The sequence below is a fragment of the Pelmatolapia mariae genome, linkage group LG23 (genome assembly GCF_036321145.2).
Source record: "Pelmatolapia mariae isolate MD_Pm_ZW linkage group LG23, Pm_UMD_F_2, whole genome shotgun sequence".
Classification (NCBI taxonomy): Eukaryota; Metazoa; Chordata; class Actinopteri; order Cichliformes; family Cichlidae; genus Pelmatolapia; species Pelmatolapia mariae.
In genome coordinates, this window is record NC_086246.1 from 34426875 (window position 1) to 34439094 (window position 12220).

The 12220-nt window shown below is 38.6% G+C and overlaps 1 protein-coding gene across 3 annotated transcripts in view; it reads left to right on the plus strand.

Annotated features, from left to right (window-relative positions):
• nlgn1 (neuroligin 1) overlaps positions 1-11948 on the plus strand; it is a 273143-nt gene extending 261195 nt beyond the window's left edge. For all 3 annotated transcript variants that reach the window (XM_063467946.1, XM_063467947.1, XM_063467948.1), the window contains 2 exons: positions 96-173; positions 3489-11948. In XM_063467946.1, coding sequence (XP_063324016.1) covers positions 96-173; positions 3489-4091 — 681 coding nt within the window. In that variant the 3' untranslated portion in view covers positions 4092-11948. The remainder of the gene's footprint in view (positions 1-95; positions 174-3488) is intronic.
• The last annotated feature ends 272 nt before the right edge of the window (positions 11949-12220 follow it).

A 12220-nucleotide genomic window follows, 5' to 3' on the forward strand; every position in this document is an offset into this window, starting at 1 on the left:
TATTGTAATTCCATACTTACTTTAAGATGCTCTTCTGAAGACAGTTTTCGTACTTGCTTGATTTTACCACCTACGCATTTCTGTCCTTTTCTCAGGTCAACTTGTGGTTGGAGCTGGTTCCTCATCTACACAGTCTCAATGAGGTCACCCAGCTCATCCCAACCACCACCAAGGTTGGTTTTAAATAGTCGATGTGTCATATCATGACAAAAAGTGTCTATGTGAGCCATTCCCTCCACAGAAGGCTTTTTGAAAAGTTTTAAATGTAACATTGAGATTGGTTGTTGACCTAGTTTGCCCAATTTTCCACTCAAGGGGCTCTTGTGATCTCCTACTTAGGTGATTATATATATAGATGTGATAGACGAACACATATAAACACAGAGCAGCAGTTGAAGTATATTGAGGAATGAATTTAAAGGCAATGCCAAATGTGTTCAGTAAATGCAGCTGTTAGGTGTCACAGAGAAGAATTATACATAAACATCCAGACTGACTTCAGTTTGACACAAATTATGACTAGATACTTGATGTACAAGTGGCTGATTCTGAATGTTTGAGGATGTGAATGTGTGTAATATTTTTAATTTCATTTTTAAAATGCTTATTTATGTCAAATTTTGATAAGTGTCTTTATCAAGTCAGGCAGTGGCCATATGTTTAAAGTAATTTCAGGATGTACACTATCTCACTTTGCCACAAGTTAGAACAAAAATTTGTGTCACTATGCAACTTAAGCATTAAGCTGCAGCAAATAGATTATCAACATTACATTAACACTTGGAGCTGAAGGAAACTGAAGTTGCTCCTTCCTGATATTGTCTTCCTTTTCTTCCTTTGCTCTCCATCCCTTTCCTGGTCTCCATTTTATTTACAGTGGGATGCAAAAGTTTGGGCAACCTTGTTAATAGTCATTATTTTCCTGTATAAATCGTTGGTTGTTACAATAAAAAATGTCAGTTAAATATATCATATAGGAGACACACACAGTGATATTTGAGAAGTGAAATGAAGTTTATTGGATTTACAGAAAGTGTGCAATAATTGTTTAAACAAAATCAGGCAGGTGCATAAATGCGGGCACCACAAAAAAAAGAAATGAAATCAATATTTAGTAGATCCGCCTTTTGCAGAAATTACAGCCTCTAAATGCTTCCTGTAGGTTCCAATGAGAGTCTGGATTGTGGTTGAAGGTATTTTGGACCATTCCTCTTTACAAAACATCTCTAGTTCATTCAGGTTTGATGGCTTCCGAGCATGGACAGCTCTCTTTAACTCACACCACAGATTTTCAATAATATTCAGGTCTGGGGACTGAGATGGCCATTCCAGAACGTTGTACTTGTTCCTCTGCATGAATGCCTTAGTGGATTTTGAGCAGTGTTTCGGGTCGTTGTCTTGTTGAAAGATCCAGCCCTGGCGCAGCTTCAGCTTTGTCACTGATTTCTGGACATTGGTCTCCAGAATCTGCTGATACTGAGTGGAATCCATGTGTCCCTCAACTTTGACAAGATTCCCAGTCCCTGCACTGGCCACACAGCCCCACAGCATGATGGAACCACCAGCTTATTTTACTGTAGGGTAGCAGGTGTTTTTCTTGGAATGCTGTGTTCTTTTTCCTCCATGCATAATGCCCCTTGTTATGCCCAAATAACTCAATTTTAGTTTCATCAGTCCACAGCACCTTATTCCAGAATGAAGCTGGCTTGTCCAAATGTGCTTTAGCATTCCTCAGGCAGCTCTGTTTGTGCCGTGGGTGGAGAAAAGGCTTCCTCTGCATCACTCTCGCATACAGCATCTCCTTGTGTAAAGTGCGCCGAATGGTTGAACGATGCACAGTGACTCCATCTGCTGCAAGATGATGTTGTAGATCTTTGGTGCTGGTCTGTGGGTTGACTCTGACTGTTCTCACCATTCGTCGCTTCTGTCTGTCCGAGATTTTACTTGGTCTGCCACTTCGAGCCTTAACTTGAACTGAGCCTCTGGTCTTCCATTTTCTCTATATGTTCCTAACTGTGGAAACAGACAGCTTAAATCTCTGAGACAGCTTTCTGTATCCTTCCCCTAAACCATGATGGTGAACAATCTTTGTCTTCAGGTCATTTGAGAGTTGTTTTGAGACCCCCATATTGCTACTCTTCAGAGACAATTAAAAGAGGAGGGAAACTTACAGTTGACCCCCTTAAATACTCTTTCTCATTACTGGATTCACCTGTGTATGTAGGTAGGTCAGGGGTCACTGAGCTTACCAAGCCAATTTGAGTTCCAATAATTAGTTCTAAAGGTTTTGGAATCAATAAAATGACAACAGTGCCCACATTTATGCACCTGCCTGATTTTGTTTAAACAATTATTGCACACTTTCTGTAAATCCAATAAACTTCATTTCACTTCTCAAATATCACTGTGTGTGTCTCCTATATGATATATTTAACTGACATTTTATATTGTAACAACCAACAATTTATACAGGAAAATAATGACTATTAACAAAGTTGCCCAAACTTTTGCATCCCACTGTACGTAAGTTAGGCCCATGAGTATTTAAATAAGGGCACAGTTTCTGTAATTTTGCCTCTCTACATTACGTTTTAAATCAAACAAACAGTTGAAGTAAACTTTGACCTTCAGCTTTAAATCGAGAGAAGCCAATCTCACTGGTGAAAAATTAAACAATGTTGTCAGCCATTACTAGTTTTAGGCCACTAAAACGGAAAATAATTGGCTTTGGTTTTCATGACATCCTACTTAGAAGTGATCTGATGTCCTTAAAGGCACTGTGCAATCATTCTTACAAGCACTATGTAATGATGAATAAAAATATTTTGACTCCTGAATTTGAAAAAATAAGGCCCCAAATCGAAGTAGGTGCATATTTACTATTGATCTAATGAAATTGTATTTGACCTTCCCGGTAGCAGGAAATCTGCAAGGCTATGAAGTTTTCTTTAAGGATTATAAAATGTCAAACAAGTAATATTTTTCCTTTTCTTTCAAAATATGCTGTTAAAGTCATGTGACTCTTAGAAGCTAAATGAGTGAAATGTCAGTTTGGTGTGCACTGCAAAGTTTTGAATTATGTGAAATTCAAGCCACAGGAGACACAAATAAACAAACAAGAATTGAGCTTTAATAGCAGATAAATAAATCTAGAATCCAAAAGTCCAGCTGGAATATAATGTAAATACAAGAAGAAATGAAAAAAACTTGGGGGACACACGTGAAACAAAGCAAGAACAAACAAGAACCTCAGCAGGACTAGGTAGACAATGCAATAAAACCAAAGAAAAGGCAGGATTTCTTTCTATATTAATGTATTTATTTATTGCAAATGCAAATGAAGTCATGCTTTTTTGCTCTAATAACATTCAAAGCCTATTATGGGGTATCCAATATGTAGTTTCAACTTTGTGGTACCACAAGGTAGACTATACAGTTGAACATGATCAGATGAATTAGTTATTAACCACTGTTTTTCCTGTCTTCAGATTCCTCCACCAGAGACTACTAATCGAATACCTAAGACCAAAGTTCTGGTGACCAAACGTCCTAACCCAACCCCATTCCCCACTGAGACACAGGACAGTCACAACCAACCACATCTTGTGGACCAGCGTGACTACTCCACTGAACTATCTGTAACCATTGCTGTGGGAGCATCCCTGCTTTTCCTTAATATCCTGGCTTTTGCTGCACTTTACTACAAAAAGGACAAGCGCCGGCACGATGTTCATAGACGCTGCAGCCCCCAGCGGAGTGCCGCAAATGACCTTGCCCACACTCAAGAGGAGGAAATCATGTCTCTACAGATGAAGCAGCACTCAGACCTGGACCGAGATTGCAGGGGGGTTGGCGACTCCCTGCACCCGCATGACGTGGTTCTGAGGACTGCCTGCCCACCGGACTATACTCTGGCCATGAGGCGCTCACCAGATGACATCCCGCTCATGACACCAAACACCATAACCATGATCCCCAGCACCATGGGAGGGCTCACCTCACTCCACTCTTTCAATACCTTCCCCAGCAGTGGCCAGAACAACACCCTGCCCCACCCGCACCCACACTCACACTCCACCACCCGAGTATAGCCCTGTGGATGCACCCATGCAGGCGGGACTCTGATGGCTGAGGCTAAAGCTAATGCCGCTGACGCAGCAGAGACTGAAGGCCAACTTTCTGACAAACACAAGTATGTCATGAGATGAAATGCCATCCTGGAGTTGCCAGAAACCCATGGAATTACACTGGGACTGTACGACACCCTGTTAATACCTGAGGAAATATAGTCAAGAGTTTCTGAGGGTTTGGACCAGGGAAAAAAGAATAATTATCTTTTTGTACAAAAATTTAAGACAAGAAAAAAATACATATAAAGAGCTGAAGATAAACAACCTCTAAAGCTAAAACAAAGAGGAGGATGTTTTTTTATTGTTATTATTTTTGTTCTGATATTGCAGCAAAACAAGGTACAGTAAAAATACTTTCTCTTTCTAGCAACAGATATGGCCTTCGGGATCTTTTGACAAATGACTGCTTGACAGTATTATCTGGATACAGAAGAGAGCATCAGACACACCTTGGAGGTGAGAAGAAGGGAGCTCTTTGTAAAAGAAAGAAAGCGCGTTGTTTTCCTTTGGCATCACGCTAGAGATTACTCTGTGGGGCACAATGTAGATGCCATGCAAACCAATTTAGGCATGTCTTGACATCATAAATGGAGGCTATGTAAGATAAGGTAAAAAAGAAAAAAAAAACAATTGTTGGAAAGAGCAAAGGAAAGACTGAAAACTTCAAGAAAAAGAAATCCTGTATGCACAACAGAACCATTTTGAGGAGAAAAAAATCTTGCAAATACTTTTCATCCATTTATTTTTGAGGATTGGGAACAATTTTATTGTATAGAACCTATTTACATATCTAGATCTGTACACTAAGCACCGAGGCTGTTTAAGCTCCCCTCTTTTCAGAGGGGCATCCATACTGCAAACCTGCCAGTAGAACTGAACCAGTAGGAAGTGGGGATCCACCTACTGGCTTTCTGGCATTTCCAACTTCAACACAGAGAGCTGGGGGACAAAGGATAATTGGATATTTTAGCACGATGCGCATGACAATTTATCTGCTTGATGGCTGCTCTGCTGATTATGTCATTATTAAGAATAATTTTCACCCTCTCCCTTGCATTGGAGAAATTTCAGACATATTTCTTGATTGGATTACAAGAAAACACACACCCTTGCAGGACCATGGGAAATACAATTCCAGGTTATGGATGATGTGGGCTGGAGTCGGGGGTAGAAAGGGGAGGGGCTGGAAATATGGTTCAAATTTTCTTGCATAACATGATATAGCTTGAGTGGAGCTGGGCATATAAGGACTAGTTTTGTACTCCGTGTGTTGGTACTACTTTTTGATAGTGGTTAAATCACATTACACTGTATCAATCAAACTCATTGTACCTTCAGTTGAGATCAATGTTCTTTGGTATTCTGCCTACTTGACCACTATACCGTATAGAAGTAATTACCTGCACTGTTTATTCCATTGCCCGTTTTTCTTTACTTTTAACTGGGAGGTGTGTTGACTGTGGTGGAGGGTGAAACTACTGGAAAAAAAATTGTTGGGGGAGTGAATTTCTGGAGCGTCTAGATTTTTTATTCATCCAATCGGGCACTGTAGAGCTCTTTAAACATGAATGCCTACACATGACTAACACAAGTCAAAGGGCAAGATGATAGGAAAAGTTAGGGTCATGGTAGGCCAATTCCCATGATGCGCATTTCATCTAGTTTTTATCATTAGCCAAGGCTGGTTGTGTTAGGAGACACATTGCGTTGGAATTATTGAATTATGTGAAGGAAGTAAAAAGGCCTCTCATAGCAGCTCTGAAGCCCACAGTCACTCCTCTTTACCTCATTTTGAAGAGCTACTTCTTTTCTTTTTTTAGCCCCACTCGTTTTCTACCAGGGATTCTCTACTGTCTCATCTTTTATACTGAGCTGACAGCTGGGCTGTTTAGCAAAGCGGCTCGTCTCACATCCGCACTGTCTTCAGTTGACCATCTACTGCAATGCTGTCTGCCTTTGCTAACATCTTCAGGTCAGTGAAGCCTCAGCAGCTAACGATGTTATCCATCGGTGTAGAAATGAGTCACAGTGCAGTCAAATCCAGTTGCTTAAAAGGTTGGAGTCACTGTGGGGGTAAAGTGGTGATCTTCAAAGCAGACAGAGACATGAATATCCTAGATGGCAAGTCTATTGTGCACAGATATAGAAATATGAATGCTGGCGCAGAGATGCTACTTGGTAAGCTGAAACGCTTTTCTCCCTGTTTTCCCTTCACTAAAATGTAGATGTGTAGAGGCCTCTGTTGTGAGAATTCAGCCTGCCCCTTTTGGCTTCCTTACAGGCACTGTGCAGTCATTCAAAATAATGAGTGCAGACTACTGTTACCCCATGTAACATTGTGGCAGACAAGCTGGATGAGGGGATAAAATCTTGTCTCTCACAGGAAATGTTGCTTTTTGGAATACGATTTAAATTGAATAAACTAATTTTATCTGTTGGCTCCAGATTGTTTCTCTGGATGAAATGAACAGCCAGTGCTTGATCTGGGATTGAAACAAAAGAAAGATTCCAAGGTTATTATCACACATCATCCTCGTGGGAATTTCAGAATCTGGAGAAAATCTGCTCTGTAGTTTTGTTGGCACTGTATCGACAAATCAAAAGCTTTCATACTTTAATACCGATAATATGTATAAACACTCTCATACACAACCATGTGATAAGAAATTACACCTGGGCTTTCCAAGTATTTTGTTTCCCCACACAAAATGTTTTATATAGGAAAACCCTCTACTTGAACTCAAGATTTATTAGACCCATATAAAAAGCAACATGACCTTGTTTTTGTAACCCAATTGCTCAAATGCACTTCACTAGATGTGGAAAGGACTCTTGAAAGAAAATTAAATGATAATGTTGGCTATGCAGGGATTTAGGAACATTTGTGCCTGAATGTGTGCATCAGCAACAAAGTAATTCCTATTATGTAGGTTACTAATTTAAAATGTGTAAAGAGTTACATGGGGTAGGTCAGATTGCACACCGTGAGTCCAAGCAAGACAAACAAAATCTGTTTTTCTTTGTTTATATTGGTTTATTACTGTTTTCTCGCATTTGAATACCAAAACAATGTGTTTCATGATGTAAATCCAGTGGAGCACTATATTTGTTCACTTTTTTGGCTACAAACATGGCAAAAACAAAATAAGATCTTTATCTGTAAATTTTTTTGTTTGTGTTGTGTTTTGATTATTTTTTTTTGTTACAGTGAACATTTGATACTTTAATATGACACTAAAACCATTGAATTTATAATCCCCGTTGACTAGACATGACCCTCTGCATGCCTACTGCATGTATGTAAGTATACAGTGCACCCAAACATGCAGTTGCAATTGAAACAAAACCAAAAAATAACAAACAAAAAAATGAAGAGCTCCATAGTTTCTGTCACTTTCTGTGATCAATCTTCCGCACATGCTGTGGAAGATCATATCCTATGATTAATTGGGATCCAGTGTTCAATCTTTAAAATCTCTTAGCTAACTCACAACAAGTGTCCAGTGGTCAACTCGTTCCAAAACAGCCATCTCAAAAAACAAAAGACTATGTAGTTTTGTCTTTTGTCTGGTGGAACCACAGCTTGCATGACTTTCCATCACATTTTAGGATTGCATTTTACATAAATCCACGTAATATGACAAATCATTCTGAGCATGACTTACTTGCATTTTAGTCATATTGCTTTACAAAGCTCCCCAAAAAACATTTCCCTTTTAAAGTTTGCAAAACTGCAGCATTAGCAGTAGGATGAAAGCCACTGAGAACGAGTAATTACAACTCTACATGAAAATATCACAGGGGTTGAGATCGTATATAGCTAGCACTTGCCAAATTCAAACATTGCTCTCCAGAGAAATGACAAAGGGGCAAAGGCAGGGCCACCCACTGAATTAAACATATAATTGCACTGATGGGTAAATAGTCAAGCAATTGCAAGGCCATGCTAAGTGGGTGACAGCCAGGGATGAATCCTAATTAATAACTTGCCATGCATCCAATTGTCTGATTGATGATAGGTGAAAAATGTAAACCAACTGTAGCGTGAAAAAAAATGAGAGAAATGTTGGTCAGCACCTGACATATTTGGAATTATAAATGGAAATTGCTAGAAACTGTACTGAACTTAATTTATAGTGGCAGTTGCTAACAAGATTTAGCCTCTGCAGTGACTACATGCAAATATAGTCCAAATTTTCTCATAAGGAAAAAGCAGTTGTGCTAAATTGCTTGAGGATGTAAAACTAGACAGGAAGACAGCAAAACTTTTTGCAGGACTCAATCAGGAAATATATAAGTAAGCAAATGCATTAAATACATTTAACAGTTTTGACAGTTGTGTATGGAAAGACATGGTTATCAAAGCAAATTGAAAGCAAATTGGCATAATTTGTGAGAAAACTGCAACTTTTGAAAATAACAGCACCGAATGACCTTTCCCTGAAGACAAGTGCAGGCTTTATGAATTAGAAAGCTTTAAAAGATTAAATCTTGAAAGCAATGCGCAAATTGAAAGTCTGATTTAAGCACCAGCTAGCTGCTGTTTCCCTTGCAATTAGGAAGATGTGAAAAAGATTTAAAATACACAGTAGCAGAAGAAGAGAATGCTGCCGAGCACCTCTCTGACCACAGATACGACCTAGCACCTTTATTGAGACTGAAGCAAAGTTAAGACATAATGGTATTTGACTAATGGCATAAAACCCTATCAAAATCATATCGCACTACTCCACTTAACATATCCACAATGTGTATTCTAGATTTATTCATTTATTGTCTTAACAGCACCAAAATTGAAGGATTCAGTAATTTTCACTAAGGCAACCTCACTGGAAGACTGATGCATTTCAAAGCAAACTAACTTGTTTTGCCTGGTGACATTTTCTCTATTAAGATTCGCAATCTTTGGGTAAGAAACGGTCCACATCTAAAGGCGTGTCACCTTTTAAGCTGTATGTTGAATGTGCCCTGTGAAAATGTCAATATTCCTTTCTTAGTGTTTCCATTAAAATACATTTTTTTATGGTATAAGGAATATCTCAAATGCATTTCCTACCTCATAGAACATTTGCAAATAATAACTTTTGTGAATGTTACATTTTCCATCCTGCTGTTATTCTCTTGTATCGATAGTAAAGTTTTATCAGGCTGTCAGTAAGCATTGCCAACCCCTGCAGCCGCCACAAATGTAGGTCATGTCTCCCTGCTCATGACACGAATGTAAACGGTTGTGTACATATGATGGTAGGTACTAGCAGTGCTGAGACTTTATCATTTAAAAAATGCTTAACAGCACCTCTAGTGGTCATAGGTTCCACAGGGTACCTCAGAGTTGTGTTCTTCATGTTGTAAAAATCTCAGCCCACAACTAAAGTACAACTACATATGTTTTTAAGAAAGGGCTAGCATTTAATAGACTAGGGCTAAGAAACGTATATAATTATGAAACGTATGACTGAAACAAGGTGATAAATTTTCCCAATCAACAGAACAGGGGCCACTACAGAAACCAAGTTGCCCTTCTCTTTTCATCTAATTTGTTGAAGTGTTGATTCACTGCTAAGAAGGCAAAAAGGAAAAAGAAAAAAAATCCTTCCTTGCTGATGTTAGGAAACTGGAGTAATTGACACTCATTTTTAAAACTCTACATATCCAGTCCCAGAGTGCCACTGAGACTTTGCTACATATATATGACACTCTTTTCACTGAGAAGCATTTTGATTACGTTAAAGAGTGGAAAATATCATAAACATATATTCTCTTAACACATCTTTTTAAACTTAGGGCAAGTCACACGCCTGCCCTATAACAGAGGAAACATTAAGCCTTAAAACTGAGAACTAATAACAATAAAACTTTATTGGATAGTGAAATGAGCAAATTAAATACGAAAGAAGTTCAAATTTAATTGCAGTTATTATACTGTTTATACGCTGTGGTAGTTTTACGTGGAACATTACAAAGTTATGAGGAAAAGGGTATACCTTTTGTGTAAGTGCTGTGTACCATAACATCATAAACATACACCTTTTGCCCATCTTTTTCTAATTCAGCCTGGTTCATAACTGAATTTCTCTTATTTTTAAGAAGATTATTAAAATTCTGTAATTTTCTAAAGCCGTTGCGGGCAGGTTGAGCACACTGATTACGTGCAGCATGCGTGGGCAGGAGGGTCTTTACATGTGTGTTTGCTAAAATACACACATCTTCAAAACAACAACAGCCAAAAGACACACACACACAGTTGTAAAATCTTAAACATGACCTGCAAAAATCCATCACCCCCTTTTGAATGCATATGCTGGTATTGTTCATTTCCAGTTACCAGTATGCTCCTTTGTCAGCCTTGTAAACATTATTTCCATTAGTGTTTAATTCTATATTGTGCCTATTTTGTGTTTCTGTGTTGAATATTTAAATATTCTGTTTATTTTGTGTCATATGATGTCTTGCTTGTCCTGAATAAGACTTGAATTTGGACTTATTGGCTTTGTGCTTGTAGCAGCACTCATTTGTAAGAGTGTTGACATTCAAATGGCAGATGTGAGATATTAGTCTGAGAATGCCCCAGAGTTGAGAATGACTCCCATATGGTGTCACCCTCCTTTAAAATATTGTGTCCAATTAGCCCAGTCTCATGGCAGCTTGTGAAATAGTCCCAAAAATGCGATCTGTGCGCTTCTGTACAGGATGACTTTTGGTTTAATCATGACAGAGAAGCAACACTCCCACGGTCATCAGATGCAACTTATCTACCAGAAAATTACTTTTAGTAAAACTATTGCGTATAAGAAGAATAAAACAAAAGAATGGTAAAAATGTCTCTTTGATTAAGTTCTTGTAGTTTTGCCACTATCCTCCTACTTTCTTGAGTGGACTTTAGTACATTAAAGTGGAAGCTGTCTTGTTGTTTACATCCGTAACATATAGGTATTATTTACATCTATTTCTCAAGCTACCGTGAGACGGTGTTAGTCTGCCATTTGCAAAAGGGGAAGTTTCACCCAATCCAGGTAGCATTTCTTCAGTCATTTCTTTTGACTCCCAGCACCACTAGATTTTATTAAGCCAGTCAAGAAGGGTGAGTATACATCCAAACAGTTTGGGACTGCAAACACTTGTGAAACCCTGTTCTAGGGGGAAGCTTCATTTTTTTTTTTTGTTCTTGTGTAAAGCTACGCAGATCGTGGTTGACAGTGAGCCTGTGTTGTAGTGCAAGGGCAGAGAGGAACGAGCACTGCGAATGAATGTAACGCATCGTGCCATTTTCTGACCTCAAAGCGCAGCAGAAACAACAATTAAACCTCAGATTCATCCTGAGAGGTTTGTGCAAGCAGTCTGAAAGCTAAAGGTGGATTTGTTCTTTGAAAGTCATGTGAACCGGAGGAACTATGTGAGCAGGTCTGGCATTTGTATTGTAGATTATTTGTCACTTGTCTTTCTTTCTGGTTAAATAGTAATTACTCTTCTGGAGCACAATAAATGATTTTAATATGCTGATATGTTTTTTTTTTCTCTGGAGTCTTCATTTATTATTTTCTGTGGCTGTTGCTAAGTTTACTAATTTAATTGGTGAAGCACACATCACTTCGTACTCGCGAGTAATTACTCTAGCAATTTATTTGTGGCGTGATTAAATTTGTTTTCTGTGACTGAAGGCTGAACAAGCTTTGTCCTAGGTAGAATGCATTAAAATAAAAACAGTGCCTGTAAAACCTCACCATGTTCGTACAGGAAGTACACACGGTGATAGAGGGTGAACATCTGTCACTTTTGTTGAAATGGGCAAAAAATGTGACAACAAAATTAAAGAGTTTCTTCTACCGCACTTTTTTTTTCATGAATTCTATGCGTTTATGCTCTTTGGAATGTATGACTGAACTCTGTGTGTGGGTTATTATGCATTATGGTACTGCATCCATCAGACAATTGGTTGGGTGTGTTTGTAGAACTGCAAAAGGTGAAGACGTGCAATATGGAATATGTATCTTGGCTGTTACCTTTAAATTACTACACATTATTGATGATTTTCATCTAAGTTTTAAAGTTTGCACAGAAGCACTTAGAGCTGAATAAACAAGTGTGGCCCA